The 19597-nt window shown below is 35.2% G+C and overlaps 1 protein-coding gene across 3 annotated transcripts in view; it reads left to right on the forward strand.

The window, feature by feature from the left end:
• Nucleotides 1-10381: 10381 nt before the first annotated feature.
• Nucleotides 10382-19597, forward strand: part of LOC123553972 (ATP-binding cassette sub-family C member 4-like) — a 169786-nt gene continuing 160570 nt past the window's right edge. For all 3 annotated transcript variants that reach the window (XM_045343769.2, XM_053548618.1, XM_045343770.2), the window contains exon 1: nt 10382-10522. In XM_045343769.2, the coding sequence (XP_045199704.2) occupies nt 10449-10522 (74 nt within the window). In that variant the 5' untranslated portion in view covers nt 10382-10448. The remainder of the gene's footprint in view (nt 10523-19597) is intronic.

Here is a 19597-nt window from a genome sequence, read left to right on the forward strand (position 1 = left end):
AGGCTCCATCTGGGGTGTTTTATGTATTTTTTCTTGCAACGTCTAATTTAAATACATGTAAAACATATCATATAAAAACTCAAGACAATTTATTCAAGCTTGATTAAGATTTCAAGCTCTAGATTTGTCTAGATGCCGCTTTCTTTAAGGGGACGCATACTTTAAAATTATAAAAAGTGGGTGGGGTATGATAAAATTTACCTGCAAAAAAGTACAAGGTTTTGGTACATGAAATGGATACTGTTTCAACTGTTATAAGTACACAAAGAATTGCTCACTAAAATAAAAAAGAAAAAACTGAAACAAGAAAGTTATTGTTGAATTACATAAGACTTATTGTGTACATTCAAAGTCAACAATTAAGACTTTTTGGTGCGAAAATAATAGTGCTTCACCTTGTCCAAACATTTATCAATGTCCTACAGATTCTAATTTAAAGAAAGAATGTGAAATATGGTCACTGTCTTGCTTTTCATTTCGCATATGTAAGCTAAAATACATTATTTAGTTTGTTTACAAAGTAGTGCATTAGAAAAGATACGGTGGTCAAGGAATGCCACATTCCAAAACTAAAAGAGTATATTCCCCTTAATACATTAAACATTTATCGTTACAGAAGTCTAGTGGCTTACAATAAGGGCCTAGAAATGTTGCCATTATTAATTTTTAACTTGGTATTCATGAACTACAATGCACTTAAATATCAAAACACATTCAACAAACTTTTGAAAATGCATTGTCTTAAAAATCCCTAAAATAAGGTATGAAATTTGGTTGAGAGGTCCAATCAATGTGTGTATGTGCAAAAGTAATTAACATTCTAATCTTGTTCACAAAAGTTACTAATACACAGCAGGCATGTCAATGATCAAAACTGGACGAATATACAGTTATCCTCACTTTAATGCCATTTATAATTTGTTCTTGAATTCTCCACCATACTTTTCATAACTCTGTTTGCACGAGTTGAACGAGAATGCTGTCATTCACGTAAAAGATGGGGTCAAATAAGTTGTAAATGCAATATCATCTAAACGTAATTAATGGATTATGCAGTTCAAGATAAGCTTTATCTCATAACGTAACGAACATGTATAATGTTGTAACAACAACTTTACTTACACTGATTTAAGTAGCAGTCGGTTTATAAGTGATTTTATTGATTCATTTTGTGTTTTGTTATTGTTGTCAAAAAGTATAACGGAAGTGCCTAACAACCGAAGCGGAAACCAGTTTGATGCGCAAAGTAGTCCAATGTAAGTAATATCTTTTGACAAATGTCCACAGATATTAATAATTTTCTAATATTAAAGACGAATATCTGAATAGGATTCACTATTTGATAAGAAATTATAATCATCGACATGTTTTTTTTTTTTAAAAATCGTACACGTGCTGACACCTAAGTTGTCTCCCGTTGTTTATTAGAGTTACCTTTCGTCCGGCGCAGTAATACATTTTCAGTGAATCGCCGAGAAGTCGTGGGAAAATTAAAAACAATGTAAATAAACTAAAATTAACCACCTTTTCAAGATGAATTTCAAGTGATCGCCATTATGCATTTAACCCGCCTGACCTGTGTAGCATCTTAGATATCTGTTCTAAGGTATTCATTGTGTAGAATGTCATGTTATGCTAATCCCACTCTGATTTTTTTCGTTTACATTTTTATCAATGAGAAATATGGCGTCCTTCCCGAGCTGAAATGACGTGGCGTTAAATTTTTTACATGTTTAAGCAAACCTGGTGTGTTAGAAAGAAAATCTCATCCCTTCAACATTATTTGGAACATTGTTATTGTAAAAAACCTGTTTTTTCCTTATACAGAAGCTTAATATTTTGTGTTGAATGTACTTTCACAAAGACCTCTGTTTTCCTATTACATTCATAGTACCACATCCTTATCCACAAAATACTGAATATTACAGGTGTCCATCAGTATTATATCAGTTTAGGAATATGTTTTTTATTTTCCCACCATCGATTTCTTGAATATATGCACCCCTTCCGCATTTCTGTATGAACTGTGAATGTAGCAATATGCGTCCCCTTAAAATAGCACTGGTATTATATGAGAGGTTGACCCTTATACGGTTTGAATCAACAACCTTAGAATTGAATCTATACACATAGCTCTAGTTTTATGTTTATAATCATACACGTTATTAACTGCATATACCCCAGTTACCTATAACAATTTGCTACACATGACTTTATACTATAGACATAGAACAAAAACATTTCAAATGGATTTAGATGCAAAAATTGAAATTCAAGATTATTCAATTAGTTTACAAATCGTTTTCTTGCAACTGAGCTATAGTCATCATACATATTAAACATTTGGGACAGCTTATGAGACAGTGTATTATATCCGTATCGACCTTCCTTATATCATGTCTGTCATAAAGGCTCCGAAATATGGTGCCGAATGATCGTGCAGAGAATTGTACGCGTGGGTCAGCTTTTTATTTTTATACTCTGTATATCTGTTTAGCCGACGGGCTAATACATCACAATTGCAAGATGTGTGCTTTTCGACAAATACCACTAAACTATAAGACCCAGATAATCATATTCATAAAGTTTTTTTGTTTAGAGCAACACTACCATAATTAGTTGGAATGATAGGTAGGTTTCTTATTTATTTCATAGATTATCAGAAAAGTCATTGTTACGTTGCCAGATACTTAAATTGTTATTGTTTTGTGCTTTCAAAAGATAGAAGATATAAGAGGAGATTGTATTGTCAACTGAAGTGTTCATTTGTTTTCATTCCCATTTCAATCTCCCTTTATGTGAACTTTTAACAATTTTGCTACAGAACTTGAAAAAAATCTAACTTGATAGAGTCTACCCTAAACAAACAACTTGTTTTAGTCATAACATCCCTGATGCAGCGATAGGTTTGCCACTATTTCAGTCTCTAGCACAAAGGCATTCACAATAACATGACTGAGTACACAGTATATCTGCCTGTGTATGTATTTTTGTAGGTACATTGATGAATTTCCCCAAACTTTTAGCAGCTTTACAAACTGTAAAGCATAATTGAAACCAAATGCCAGTTCTTTTGCCCCTTCTCTGTCGGCAGGATTAGCAATATCAGTGTTTGCTATAAATGCCCGTCTCCAAATACAAGTTGCTTGATGCAAAACTCAATGCTGGACAAATGAATATCTCTTAATAGGGGGATTGCTTTCATAGTGTCTTTTTATTTAAGAAAATATGTTTTCTGACTTCATTTACTAACTCACATGTCGACATGTTTTTGTATAATAGAACAATATATTGCGTCCAATTGTCATGTGCGATTGACAAACCTTTAAACGAGGCATTTGCCTGCTGCAAACATGTTTGAAAGTAACCAGATAATGCATAGACCATGCTCTAAGTGTGGTATGGACGATTGTGTTCTTTGATGTGACTTTTCCAGTTGAACATTTGCCCTTTTCTGTATGCCAAAAACAAAAAGACGGCTGCTACGGAATGAGTATTTGTACTAGGATATTTTGAAATAGCCAAATGTAGTTACAACTAACAACCAGCAAAGTGATTTACTGTAGAAAACACAAGCGCTTTTCAGTGTCTGTTGCACATTATCCAACTGTGGTTTTGTTTTACTTCATATGCGACAAGCAATTGCATACCATGAGCAGCTTTCTCATGTGTGCATATAATAGTGTTGAATGTATGTATCGTTGGGCAGAACGTTCTTTCATGTAATATCTAATTTTGATACAGTCTCTACGTTTACAGGCATATGCCTGAAGAGAGTCTTTATTCATGGCACTGCTTCATAAAATATATTTTTGTGCACCACATGTTATAATAGACTTTACACTTTTGGAATAATACATTGTCATATTATTATGCAAAGGCAACAAGTTGTAGGTCAGTAAATGGAGCCAGACAAAATTTCAGTTTCTCAAGGAAATAGAAAGCTTAAAAGCATCCCAAATTTACTTTATGCACAGTTATGTCAATGTGAAGATATATGTGTTAGAGAGAGAAATACTGGAAAACCCATTACAGTTCTCAGGCATCAAGGGAAAGGGTACAAATATCAGTTTCTATTTTCTTATGAGTCTATGGATGAGTCATTAGATTTGAAACATGACTATGTCATTTACTGTTTTGTAAGATAATTAAATTTGATGACTATAACAAAAACATACAAAACTGATCCTTTAAGTGGTCTCACCTTTTAGATGTAAATTTATTGTCCTGATACATTGTGTAACAGCTAACATTTACTTGAAGTTATACCAAATACATATTTATCATTGTCAAAAAGATGTAAGAAGGAAACTTGTACGGAACAGGAATGGAACTGAATATTCAGGAGCAATAATTGATTATGGTCATGAATTAATGTCTTGGAAATTGTTTTCAAAAATTCGAGTTCGTAATCATATTTTGATTCAGCATATTATATAATACCTAAATACAGATGTTCTTGTTTTCTTCAACAAAAGCATTTTTTCACACTCCGTTTTAAGTTTTTTAAAACATACGGTATGTATCTTATTACGTCCCTTTTTAGTGCAATATGTAATATGCCTTTAAACGTATATGTTTATCATGATAAGGGCGCTATATAAATCCGGTATAATAGTATCTTGAGAATATTGAGTTTTGTTAATCAAATTTTTTATATTTGTTAATACCTAATATAATGGTTGTCGGTCCATGTCAGTGATATTGTATCTATATGTAGATCATATAAAACATAACTATATACTGTTACATTAAAAGTAAACTCTATTTTTATCAAGACAATTTACCTCCCCTTTTAAGTTAATTTAAAGGGAGGTTCTAGGGCAGGTACAGCGCATCTCATTTCCCGGCGTTATATGATCATTTTGTGTCGATTCGCCGTAAAACCCAACTCACTCTTACAGGATTCGGGGTACTTTAAAGTAACTTCATGCAAACTGTGGTGCTTTCTTCGCAAAAGGGAACATCTTTGCCATATTTCGTTCCATATCTTATACCCTATTTTTGCGTGCGTCGAAATGTCGCTAAGTGTGACTTTTAAAGTTCTATATATTTAAGAGGAAACAATCCTAAAATGTAATATTTAGCAATCATAATTAAATTAGCTTAGGGCTTGATCTGATTTCTAAAACAATACAACGATAAACGAATGCGCAATGGACGAAGTGACATTACGTCTGGATCAAGCCTCGTACTTTCTACTTTATAGTTCATTTTAATGACCACACCAACTACTTCGTAAGGCCCTTTGCTCTGAAGTATTAACTTATTATGGTTAGTTGGCAAAAGTAACGACACCTTATCACCAACCTTTAATCCCTATTTCTGGTGCTCCTATCATAATGGTGCTTGTATGTTTCCTGTGCTGCATGCAAACATTCTCTAGCTACATTCCATGTTTCTTCTAGTCGACTTTGTAGGCATGATACACATTCATATGTATGTCTTATTTCTCGTGTTTCAGCTTCAGTTAGAATTTCTTTAAATCCTTACATATGTCCTCTGACAGTCCTGCCAAAGAGTAGTTTAAACGGTGGGAGTCCAGTACTTACTCGTTGAACCTCTGAATATACAAACAACACTGCTGACAAATATCTATCCAAGTCTTTAAGCTTGAAATATGTCTGGAACTGAATTACATGTAGCTAAGTATACGTTCAGTCGCACAGATCTTTCGCACACCAGCATTAACGTTATAACCACTAGTCTCTGTACCTACTTGGATATAGATCCTGGACGAGCCCCCAGAATTGTCAAGATACGAGTTATAACCAGAGAAGTGCGTACGCCTTTGATTTGTTTGTTTTGAGTTTAAAGCCGTTTTTAACAGTATTTCAGTCATATAACGACGGACAATGTTCCTGGATTCTGTACCAGTACAAACCTGTTCTCCGCAAGTAACTTCCAACTTCCCACATGAATCAAAGATGAATGACGTATGATTTCAGACACAATGTCTTTTATAAACATATGAACGGCAAGGGGATCGAACTCACGAGCCCGCGATCCGCAGATCTGCGCTCTCCCTATTGAGCTAAGGCGGCGGGTTACGCCTTTAGTATCTTGAGGAATGAAATGGGTCCAATCACTACGGTGAATGTCTTGGACTAGCTGACAAACTGCGTAGAATTTCCTTTGTTAAAACGTAGAGCTAGTAAGACCTATATATCTCAAATATATTTTCCATGGCTACCTCGCTTAAATGATCCGTGTACAAATGATTTGTAAATTATTTGAATTATGAGCTACATAATTTCAGGATCAGGCAAATCACGCGTATATGTTTTAAATTAACACCATTCAACTAATAATAATTAGCTTAAACACCTTTAGGCTGGAGGTACTTTACTTGACTGGTTTTCTTGTTGAAGTTCCCGTCAGACGAAGTCTTTGAATCAACAACTTACGAGTCCTTTCACATAGATATTTAGCCTATGTCTTCATAACTGAAGCTGCAACTCAATATGTTTGCCCTGAGTTCTGGATGGTTAGCGCTTGTATGCTATCATACATAGCATTCAACTACCGTATAGGTATAACCACAATGCCTTGGTTGTACTTTCCGATAACGGCTGAACCCCGTCTGTAGGCTGGAATTCTCAGTACATTATTAAACTATGTTTGTCTGTCTCAGTTTTCCGATGCTCAGCCTATATATGCTATTGTCCGTAGCATTTGACTGTTGTAAAGGTAAAAATTATATGTGCTGGTCCCATAGCTCGAAACCTAATTACAATGTAGGTGAAATTTCTTCTTTTTAATAATTTATCTGCCCTGTCAGCGTAGCTGCAAAAGCTTTCATATCAAGGTGTGGGATGAATTATTAGTTGAATCCTCAATGTCTACATCAGTCGCTTGAAACAGAATGATCTCACTATCGTCTGGCTACCTTTTATACTGTAGCACTCCTGTCTCTTCTACAATTGTGCTTTTTAAAGAAGTCATTTCTGATTGGTAAATAGTATTTTACAACGAGCACTTGCTCTAACAAATGGTTGGTTCCCGTAAACTATTGTATGGAATGCGGATAGGGACATGCCAATTGCTAGTTGCCAGTTGCCACTTGCTAGTTGCCATTTGCCAGTCGCCACTTGCTAATTGCTAGTTGCTTCATGCCAGTTGCCAGTTACTTGTTGCTGCATGCCAGTTGCCAGTTGCTACTTGCTAGTTGCCACTTGTTTACTTGAATGATCAGAATCTGAATTAGCAGTTTTCGACAGGCATGTGTCAGCGATGTTTTGTATCCTTTTGATTTTATACAATACTGATTATAATTGGGAGGAGAGACAAGATAAGTTAGTAAACGAGCTAATTTTACATCTATTTCATGGCAATTAGCAACAAGCAAGTAGCAAGTAGCAACTGGTATGTCCCTACCTGCATTCCATACTATTGTATATGATGACAGTAATTAATCCAAATTCAACCATAAATCTTATCACTAACAGCAATGCAACTATAATGACAGCAATGCTGTAGTAAAAAGGGAGTCAATCACTATCTGTGTGTATGGGTTATTATTATTATTATTATTATACCAGATTTATATAGCGCCCTTTTCATGATCAATATCACGTTCAAAGGCGCTTTACATAGTTCAAATGCAGCCACACAGGGCGCATAATTCATCCTCTACTAGTACAGACACAGAGCGATCTGACCAGAGGGACAGAATGAGACAAAAAAAACCACGACAGAGAGATCAGAAATCAGATACAGCCTTGTCCGGCGTACTTAGCCTAGCTCTTTGCGCATAGACAGCCTGGTTCTTTAAAGTGCCCAGTGGAGCATTTCCGATGATTTCATTTGAATCACTGGTGTAATCTGAAAGTTGTTATTGGCATTTAATCTGTGCTATCTCTTCACTAATGCTTAATTCGCCACTTCGTTCTAAAGATACTTTGATGTCCCTGATGAAACCAGTTTTACATGTTTTTTAAGGTAAAGTACGTGTTGTCCATTCTGACTGGTCTGTGATGTAATGTGAACAAACCAAAGCAGGGATTTATTTTGCGAAATTCAGCCACTTTAGTGCGTTAAGTGTATTAAAATACATAGTTTGACAGTATTTGCTACAGCTGATGCATATGGAAAAAAGTTTCATGAAACAGGTTTCTCCTTTAAAAGATATCATATCATTCACACGAAAAGAAAACAAAAAAAACCCCACTAAAATAAAGTATCACTATTCAAATGTTTTTCACCCGTTATTTAGGTGCACTAAAATAACTCTTGAAAACAAAACGTGATAACATATACATGTTTCGAATTTGGAAGACTATACACGTTACATTAATAAATACAAAAATGAAAGTACTTGGGGGAAAACAAGCTAAGAACCAGAAACTGAAGTCCCTAAAATCCTATATACAAAGGCAAATAAGAGCCTCATACTGGTCATACATGGAAAACGTCATCTTTAGCCATGATTCCCAACCTGGTAGAAATAAGAAATTCTATAGCTACATCAAACATAACAAAAAAGAAAATGTCGGCATAGCCCCTCTCAAATCAGATGGTTTCACCCACACTGATCCAGTCACTAAGGCAAACATCCTTAATAAGCAATTTGAATCAGTTTTCTCCCCACCTAAGCCCCTAAGCCTTAAACATTTGTGCTCCAAACTGTTAACATCCCCTTCCTCCCTAATGGACCAAATAAATGTAACTCCAGAGGGTGTTGACAAACTCCTTCTTGGCCTATCCCCACATAAAGCGTCAGGGCCAGATGAATTATCCCCCCGTGTTCTCAAGGAACTTCATCAAGAAATCGCCCCCGTCCTTTGCCACATCTTCAATTTATCCCTAAATACAGACATTGTCCCTCAAGACTGGAAAAAGGCAACAGTTGCACCAGTCTTTAAAAAAGGTCTCAAATCAAAACCCAGCAACTACCGACCAATTTCTCTAACCTGTATTGCGTCCAAACTCCTTGAGCACATCGTGGTTTCAAATCTTATGTCCTTCTTTGACAAACACAATATTATCAGCCAGTTCCAGCATGGTTTTAGGTCGGGTCATAGTTGCGAAACTCAGCTTATTAATTTCACCCAGGAACTTTATAGTAATTTAGAACAAGGCCAACAAACTGACGTCATCGTAATGGATTTTTCTAAGGCATTTGACAAAGTCGACCATTTGAGGCTAATTTACAAGTTACAATCCCTAGGTGTTAGTCCCCAAATAACTAATTGGGTCAAATCCTTCCTCTCTAATCGTACTCAGAAGGTCGCAGTTGAAGGTCACCTGTCCAGCGAACTTCCGGTCCTGTCTGGAGTTCCACAGGGGTCTGTCCTTGGGCCTTGCCTTTTCCTTGTATACATTAACGACCTGTCTGACTCAGTCAAATGTAAAACCCGTATGTTTGCAGATGACACCATCGTATACCTCACTGTCAAATCAAATAATGATAGCATAGCCCTTCAAAAAGATCTCCATAAATTAGAAACATGGGAAAGAGTCTGGCAAATGGAATTTAACCCCGACAAATGTGAAGTCCTTAGAGTAAGTAGGAAGCGAAATCCCTTTATATACCCCTATAGGTTACACAATACAGAGTTAAAGTCCACCTCATCAGCTAAATACCTAGGAATAACTATCTCCAATGATTTGAACTGGTCACAACACTTTGAAAACATAACTTCTAAGGCAACCTCTTCCCTTCGATTTATTCAGAGAAATGTCAAGACAGATAACATAAAGGTCAAAGAAGCTGCATACACCACCTATGTCCGCCCACAGTTAGAATACTGTTCAACTGTGTGGCATCCCTGGCAGAAAACCCTCACCCATAAACTTGAACGAGTCCAAAGGTCAGCAGCTAGGTACGTTATGAATGATTACAACTATACAAGCAGTGTAACTGAAATGTTGAAATCCTTAGAATGGAAAACTCTCCAGTACCGTAGATTAAACTGTTCATTACCATTGTTTTACAAAGTAAGGACCCAGACCGTTGCTATTGACCAAGGTTACTTGACCCCCATTAGAAATCTTAACTACTTGATCCCTTATTCCAGCACTCAATACTTTGCTAACTCTTATTTCCCTAGAACCATCCGTCTCTGGAACTCCCTCCCCACAACAGTTAAAGCTAGCCCCAGCCTCAGTATCTTTACAGAGAGGCTGGCGGCGGTCACTATGTAATTCTTCCATTCTGTCCTATTTTAACTGTAGCATACTGTCCTTTTATCTTTTACTTTTAATACTGTAATATACTAAATTTCTTTAACAACTGTTTCTCTGACAGCGCCGACCAGTCATAATCGGAAATCGATTGTTGGTTGTACCGATGTAGATGTAGATGTAGATGTGGTCTCTAACCTGCACTTCTCCGATTGTACGGATTTGGTACGACATATTCATTAGAAGAAAATTACGCAATCCGGTGACATGCTGAAAACGAAAGTGAATTAATTTTCAAAGAATAATCAAAATCAATCGGAAAAATGGACGAATCATTGAAACATCACAATCCGAACCCAGTCATACGCGCAAATGTCATTTCAAAGTTGTTCTTTTGGTGAGTAAACTTCTTATAATATTCAGTTGTGGTTTATTCGTTCCAAAATATTTCGGCCCACATACGATAAAAAAGCACTGTAAGCATATTTACCAGAGTTACCTAGCCGGGCTGGACATGCAGCCGTCGTGTTGACTTCCCACCGTGATTTCTCATATTTGAAATTCATTACAATTTTAGTGACCAAATAACCCACAGCTTTCAGTTTAAATGCTTCATTAAAATGTTCAGAATTTGCTGATAATATTAAAAATAGAAAAGGTAGCCCTTGCACCATCTTTTCAACAAACGAAAGTGGATTGAATCCGGCTTAGCAATGAAAACAACAAAATCTGCGAGGGCACGTGAAAAGAGCGAGATTCCTGGCTTGCGCATATCTATCTGTAGTGGTTGTAGGTATATAAGGCCACTTCCAACAGCTTTGCTGTTGGGTTAACCCTTTAGCGATGTGGTTAGAGTGTCCGCCTTCAGATCACGAGGTCCGGGGTTCGATCCCCAGTAGAGTCCGTGGTATTTTACTACACTGGTGACGAGGATATTGGACGGATTCATGCATTTGGATGAGGCTAGAAACTGATAGGAGGTTCAGTTGATGCCTCAGGCTAGAAATTGATAGGCGGATCAGTTGATGCCTGGTCCTTCAATGTTAGAGAGGAGAGGAGTGTAGTGGTTGTAGGTATATAAGACCACTTCCAACAGCTTTGCTGTTGGGTTAACCCTTTAGCGACGTGGTTAGAGTGTCCGCCTTTAGATCACGAGGTCCGGGGTTCGATCCCCAGTAGAGTCCATGGTATTTTACTACATATCTGTGCCAAGCTGGGCTCAGTCCACATGCAGTCTAACTTTGAAGGACCAAAATAATGGAGGATAAATCACAGTACATAGTCATGTAAAGTTACTGGTTTTATCCTTTGCTTATATTGCCGTGTAGATGCGGTAAATGTTTATCTAGTTCAAATGATAACTTTTGACTGTCGCCATCCTGTCACATCCAAACTTATTCTGCATATTTCTGTTAAAAAATCCACAATGAAATCTTATGGGAACATTTTCTGGTGCAGTTACAAGATATTTCTAATGATTACATCTCTGCTAATGAATTTATGTTGATAATAAAGCATAAAATTGCTTCGCTGACATTTTTAGCGCACCAGAGCACAAACCCCTTAGGGAAATATTATAGTTTGCCACGAACACTTGCTGTGATCATGCCGCGAACACTTTTGATACAATTGGTATAACTGTTCGCGGGATGTTTGTTTGGTGTTCACTTTTCACATGCAAATTAGTTTTGCTGCAAATAAGTTGCCGTGAACGTTCCGCGAACAAGTAGCTGTGAACTTCCCGCGAACAAGTTGCTGCGATCATCCCGCGAACTAGTTGCTGCGAACATCCCGTGAACTAGTTGCTGCGCACATGCTGTGAACTAGCTGAAAACCATCACTACAGAAATTGTGTACAAAAAGGCATCTACAGAAAAAGTGCAAAAACAAATAAATTAATAGGAATCAGGGATCAAAATTTTTATTGAATAAACTTGAACACTGTAGTTGTAACAAATTCAAATAGTCAATGTCTGAACTTTCTCATATCATATTTGGGGCATTTTAAATAGAGTTTTAGATATGAAATATGTTTGAATTTTAACTGTTACTTGTCATTTCAATTACAGTGTCTGAGTGCATGTATTCATTTCATCCCAATGTTTTTTCTTCACACTGCTTATAAGTTATATGTATCACTTCAAATCTGTCTTAGTTTAACATGTTAATTATCAGACTTATGAAGCTTAGAAATTGTCAAAATAAGGTAGTTTTATATTTCTTTTTAGATAATCTGATACAGCTCTGCAAAAGTTTAAGCATATCTTTTTCATTTTCAAAATTCCTTATGTTTATTTAGATTTATGAGTATAGATATTTAAAACATCAATTTTCTGACTTACCACAAAAAAGTATAATTCCTATCAGCCTCTAAGAATCACTTATGAAAACTGTCTGTAATGCACACAGATTTCCTTCTAAACTAGGGCTGTCATCGATAGAAACGATATCGATGTATCAACGATTTTTTTTTTGTCGATCGATTATCGATTCCCATTTTCAAAAATCGATATTTTACAGGGAGAAAAAACTACCCAAATAAACACTCAGACCCTAAAAAACAACTTAAGTTCACAAAGTTGTAAATTTGGATGAATGCAAAAAAGGAGTGAAGGCAAAATAAAAATGAAAAATGTTATTAATTTTTATGTATTTCTTTTATTTCATAAATACAAATACAACACAATCAAACAGAAATATGGAAAGTAGGCAATAAAACTTAAAATAGCATTTACAGGAAGATATAGTATTATATGAACAAATAGGTTGTTAATCTAACTTAATAATCAATATATCGATGTATCGTCGATATTTGTCTTCTGATATATCGGTATCGCCGATACGCCTAAGACCCAAGCAATGACAGCCCTATTCTAAACGTGTCCAGAATATCTGGTTGTAATTAGGGCTGTCATCGATAGAAATGATATCGATGTATCAACGATTTTTTTTTGTCGATCGATTATCGATTCCCATTTTCAAAAATCGATATTTTACAGGGAGAAAAAACTACCCAAATAAACACTCAGACCCTAAAAAACAACTGAAGTTCACAAAGTTGTAAATTTGGATGAATGCAAAAAAGGAGTGAAGGCAAAATAAAAATGAAAAATGTTATTAATTTTTATGTATTTCTTTTATTTCATAAATACAAATACAACACAATCAAACAGAAGTATGGAAAGTAGGCAATAGAACTTAAAATAGCATTTACAGGAAGGTATATAGTATTATATGAACAAATAGGTCGTTAATCTAACTTAATAATCAATATATCGATGTATCGTCGATATTTGTCTTCTGATATATCGTATCGTCGGTGCGTCGAAGACCCAATCAGTGACAGCCCTTGTTGTAATTAACTTATCAGACTCGTACTGTGACCTTACAGATATTGTTACAAATTAATTGATCTACAATTACCTGCTCTTATAAAAGCTCTTCAGTAACAGTCTACCAAAAGATTATAATGTTCTAAGTCCTTCTTGTGAACATGCCGCGATCATTGGTCTTCCTGCGAATATCCCATGAACTAGTATCAAACCAATGGCAGTATGATCACGGTAGCAGCAAATATCCCGCGAATATTTCCTGTGAATAAGTATGTTCACAGCATGTTTGCAGCTTTTTGACAATTTCGTAAGGGACTGCTAAAGGTGAGCTATTGTGACAGGACATTGTCTGGCGTCAATGTGTCGTCTGTCAGTGCGTCATCCGTCAACATTTGCCTTGTGAACACTTTAGGCCACATTAGTGACCAAATCTTTATGAAACTTGGTCAGATTGTTAGTCTTGATGATCTCTAGGGCAAGTTTGAAACTGGGTCATGTTAGGTCAAAAACTAGGTCAGTAGGCCAAATCAAAGGAAAAGCTTGTGAACAATCTAGAGGCCACATTTTTGACCCAATCTTTAAAAAACTTGGTCAGAATGTTAATCTTGATGATCTCTAGGTCAAGTTTGAAACTGGGTCATGTTGGATTAAAAACTAGGTCAGTAAGCAGGATCAAAGGAAAAGCTTATGAACACTCTAGATGCCACATTTGTGACCCAATCTTTATGAAACTTGGTCAGAATGTTAATCTTGTTGATTTCTAGGCCAGGATGGAATCTGGGTTATGTGGGGTCAAAAACTAGGTCACCCGGTCAAGTCAGAGGAAAAGCTTGTGAATACTTTATAGGCCACAGTTGTGACCTAATGTTTTTGAAACTACATGTAGGTCTCAATGTTTGTCTAAATGATTTCTAGGTCAGATTTGAAACTGGGTTATGTGGGGTCAAAAACTAGGTCACTAGGCCATATCAAAGGAAAATCTTGTCAACACTCTAGAGACCACAGTTTAAGTTTGAAACTCATTAGAATTACATAGAATGTTTGTCTTGGATATCTATAGGTCAAATTCGAATCTGGGTCATGTGGGGTCAAAAACTAGGTCACCAGGTCAAATCAAAGGAAAAGCTTGTGAACACTCTAGAGACCACATTTGTGACCCAATCTTTATGAGACTTGGTCAGAATTCAAGTCTTGATGATCTCTAGGTCAGGTTTGAAACTGGGTCATGTAGGATCAAAAACTAGGTCAGTAGGCAAGATCAAAGGAAAAGCTTGTGAACACTCTAGACACGACGGTTTTGGCCAAATCTTTATGAAACTTGGTCAGAATGTTTGTCTTGATGATCTCTAGGTCAAGTTTGAATCTGGATCATGTGGGGTCAAAGCCTAGGTGACCCTTTCAGATCAAAGGAAAAGCTTGTGAATACTTTAGAGGCCACAGTTGTGACTCAGTCTTTATGAAACTTGGTCAGAATGTTTGTCTTGATGATCTCTAGGTTAAATTCGAAACTGGCTCATGTGGGGTAAAAAACTAGGTCAGTAGGCTGATCAACTCTGGTGAGCGATATATAGGGCCATCATGGCCCTCTTGTTTAATGATGTTTTGTGTTTTGTTTTAACCACCTGATATTGTTTTGGGTGGGGCTAGCATATGGCTGAATGGGAAACTTTGAAAACCTCTGGGCTGATAAAAGTATTTAACTGGATAATATCCTAGTAAATTCCTTCAGATCATTCCACTATATTAAAATACATGGTTGCCATAAGCGGGACAAATTTTCCTTATATAAGTTATAATAGTTATATTGCTACTGTAACAATAGAAATAGTTTGAGTCTTGTCAGAAACAACCAACTTGTTTAAAAGAAAATACACACAAATGTTCCTGGGGGTTGACTGAACCCCTTAAAAACTCTTTCAGATTGTTCCCCTTTATTAAAACATTGCCAACGTGGGGCAGGGCAGGTTTTCTTTATGTCTTCTTCTTTTTTTTTTTTTCTTTTTTTTTATAATTTATTTTTTCTCTTTTATGACATACATCATACAAACACGTTACACTTGTTTTGTACAATTCTGCAGACCTACTAGATAATAATAAAACAGAAATAATATCTTTGAGATACATAAAACAATTGCAATTATTTCCCCTTCAGTTTTGTTTATAAAATCGTTTTGTATGTCAAAAAAAGATAAATAAAAGTATCCACTTTGCATGATAAGACGCTTAATTTGAGAAGAAAGTTAACACTGTATAAAATAAAAGTAGAGGAAAAAAAGTGTAGAGTACACCCATGTGCGCTCTTGATTACCTTTGAAATAGATTATTTCAATTTTTTTTTTTTTCCATGTGTCTCAGTGATGTACCTGGTAAGGATGCATATTAAAAATTCAAGAAAGACCATTTCTTTAAATGATAATCAATTTTGTTTTGCATTATTGCTATTTCTTTTTCTAGACAAATTCTGATATTTAAATAGGATAAAAACTGATTGAATATGGGAACCTTTTGTCTATTTTTCATGTGAAAAATAAAATATTTCATCAAAAAAAATCGCGAAATTTATGGTATTGCTTTTTAACCCTGTTTGCACAGTGCCAAAACTTATACATTCTAGATTGAACAGGCACGATATTCCCTTTTCTGCAAGAAAGTTACTTAGTCTATTCCACAAAATTTGAACATGATTACATTCCCAAAATAAATGTTCAATACTTTCCACTTGCATGTTACAAAAATCACATAAGTTTGTTCTAGACAATTTCATTTTGTACAAGTATTTATTTGTTGGAACTATTAAAAATTTATACTGGAAGTTTCTAATTTTTGTGTCTGTTGTTGCTTTAAAGATTTGTCCATTAATTTTATTCCATTTTATGTTATTGTTTTCAACAGTAGATCCCGATTGTGTCTTCTTTTTAGAAACTGCTGATCTGATTTCAATATGATTTCACTAAAATGTTCCTTATAGAAGCCTTCTACAAAGTGTTCAAATTAATTTGATTTGTTGAAAAACGTTGTCATCTAGGGTTTTAAAAAACTGCTTGTCAGATTTTAAAATAATTTCACAGAGATGGCTTTTTTCAAATTTAATTTCAATCAAAACTATGGCCATCAGATGGCATAGTCGCTTCTTTTTTCCCCCATTTATTTATAATGTGTCTCCTATTTGTATATCATGGAATCTTTAAAAATCTTGTCAGAAAACTGGAAGTGATTCATAATTTTAATAGCCCTCTTGTATAAAAAAATGATACATATCTTGAGATGTGCCCCTTTAAATTTTTTAAAGATATAACTGTGTCTGCTTTTATTTCTATTTTGTCAGGTTTGAAAAATCATTCGTATCGTTGTTTTGTCATAAGAGTTGTATGTACATGTATGGTATTGTGGCAATGTTTAAAAATAATCTGTTCCATATATTGTCCTAACTGAAAGTATCAAAATCTAGAACATGCTGGTTCAAAATGACATGGTTCAAAATGACAGTTCCTTGATTAAGGGTTTTATAAGGAGGTCATGTTATCTTGTTACTGATAAGATATTATAGTGAGGCAGACCCAGTATTTGTCTTCTTGTATGCCGTATACCAGGCACGTGTCCAGGTGGGGGGCCAGGGGGCCCGGGCCCCCCCAGCTGGCTGGCTAGTTACGATTTTTATTACTATGGGCCCCTCAATTAACAAATTTATACACCAGCGCAACTGGCTTGATTTGACAGCAATACACAGGCTAAAGAGCCATAAAACCGTGTCCGGTAGTGGAAATTAGCCCCAGGCATGTCACAGGTAAAAGTTTATCTGTGCATGCTTCATTGATCGCTTGATCGGTACTTGATTGGGTAGTGGAGAAACTAATATGTTTTTTACTCTTTGGAAGTGTTATAAAATGATCATTACATTGTTGGTTTTGTTAAGTAAATCATAAAATGAATCCATACATGTGATAAGTTCAGAATCCCAAAACTGGAGGTTTGCCATTTTTCAGCTGGAGTTGGGGTCTCAAAACTGGAGGTTTTTTATCGACATAAATTAAGCGCGCGGACACGTAACTTAGAGGCAAAATCCAACATTTTTGTCCACACAATAATGTATATAAGTCTACACCAGAAGAAACAATCCTCATAACTCTTGATTTGAATTTTGACAGTTATGCCACTTTTTTTACTTCATTTTTTTGTTACAGTTTTATATAATGTCTAATATCTCTGTTATATTCAAAGCTATTGACTATTATGCCCCTTTTACTGGCAAAGCTTTAATGTCCCCTTTTACTGGCAAAACCTTTAATTCAGAGTCAATCACTGAGATAAGTCGAGCATGCTATCTTACAGAAGCTCCCACTTGTTCTAACTTAAAATTTTCTTAACAGATTAAATTTGTAGAAACAAAGTCTCAATTTAGGTCAGAAATGAAGGTGAACATGCATTTACATTAAACTACTCGAGGACCTAAAAAACACGAAGCTCTAAATTGGTCTGAACACAACTCATAGATTAAGTAAATTCCTTACCCCACCCTTTTTCGTATAAAAATACTGACGATTTTGACATGAAAAATAGAAAACAGAAATGCATCAACATGTATTTACTCTTACCAAGATAATGCAGATTGATGTTATCAAATAAATGAGTGTGTGTTTTCATCCAAATTTCAATGAAATTTATATAAGTCCGATTTGGTAGCAAATAATTTGGTAAACATTGGAAGAAAATGGCGTAACTCCATAAGGGGAAACAACACTCCTGTTCTAAAAATAGTAATGGGTTGGTTTTTCCAACAATTATTTATGTGATTTTATTACCGAGCAAAATTTTTCTTTGAATAATCAAAATTCATTTCAGTTGGGAATTATTTCTTATGACTGCGAGTTTTTTGCTTCAGATGGGTAAAAAATGGAGCTTAATTGGCACTGAGAATGGGCAGATATTCGGCCCAGTGAGACAGGTGGAAAAGGCCCTGCTTGTCTATAATCCCTTATCAAAACAAACAATTAATAATTCACCTGTGAAAAACAACTCTTTCCTCCAGCTACATGTGTGTCAAACATAATACACAACAGTCGGTGACACTTTGATTTACTGTGTAAACATGTTTGGCACTCCTCGGTAATTATCAACCCAGTCATAACATTGATTTTTTTTATTGATTTTTTTTGAAAAGCGGGAGAAATATGGTTTTGGTCGGGAGACGGGAGGCAAGGTGAAAAAATCGGGATTTTGACCCTCCCGCGCGGGAGATCACATGTATGTGAATCTGAAAATTGAAACATTATGGTTGTATTTTGTTTTTACATTAAGGCACATTCCCCAAATTTATTAAATTGATAGATATTTATCCTATCTTTTTATTTTACAACAATTATAAATTTGAAATTACTGTATCAATTTTACTCTTTTGGGTCCAATAACCTTACTTAAAAACTCTCATAGTTTTAAAAGTAGTTTCTCAGTAAATCTTACAAAACGCATCTAAAACTTGTTACTTATGAGGGGTTTTATACATAAAAATATCATTTAATATGTGCTGTGATGTTATAGTTTGTACAGTCAAAGAAGTATAAAATACACATCTATTTATTTTTATAGATCTTTGGTACAGTTAAGAGTTCATTGTCATTTGAAATCTGTGATGTAAATAGTAATTGTCATAATACTTCGTTTGTTTTGTTGGAAATCTGAAAACATTTGGCCATTTTGCAAATAGGATACCCTTAATAATTAGACTAGCCACTAGACTGATAATTACGATATTTCTATGATTTTTTCTTTTTTATGTTCACAGAGACAAAAGCCAGTCTATTCTAGAGATTTTCTAAAATGATGTTAAAATTGTAATATTGGACATAGTATATAGACTGGCTCAGTTCACTACATGAAATCATAAAAATGTGAAAAAAATCATCATAGTCTAGGAGCTAGTCTACTTAATAGTCATCTTAAAACTTCAACATTTTTTTCAACTGGGTATCATACAGAAAAATAAGTCCATACACTGTGACTGTACAATCATACATACATTGAAAAGGCTTGATGAAATGATTAAAAAGTAGACTTTTCCTTAAATATATAATACATTCATGCATCCTTAAAGGTGTTTCAGGTAGCAGGAAAATGCATCTATTCATGTGCCATATTAAAAAAAA

The sequence above is a fragment of the Mercenaria mercenaria genome, chromosome 7, assembly GCF_021730395.1.
Source record: "Mercenaria mercenaria strain notata chromosome 7, MADL_Memer_1, whole genome shotgun sequence".
NCBI lineage: Eukaryota > Metazoa > Mollusca > Bivalvia > Venerida > Veneridae > Mercenaria > Mercenaria mercenaria.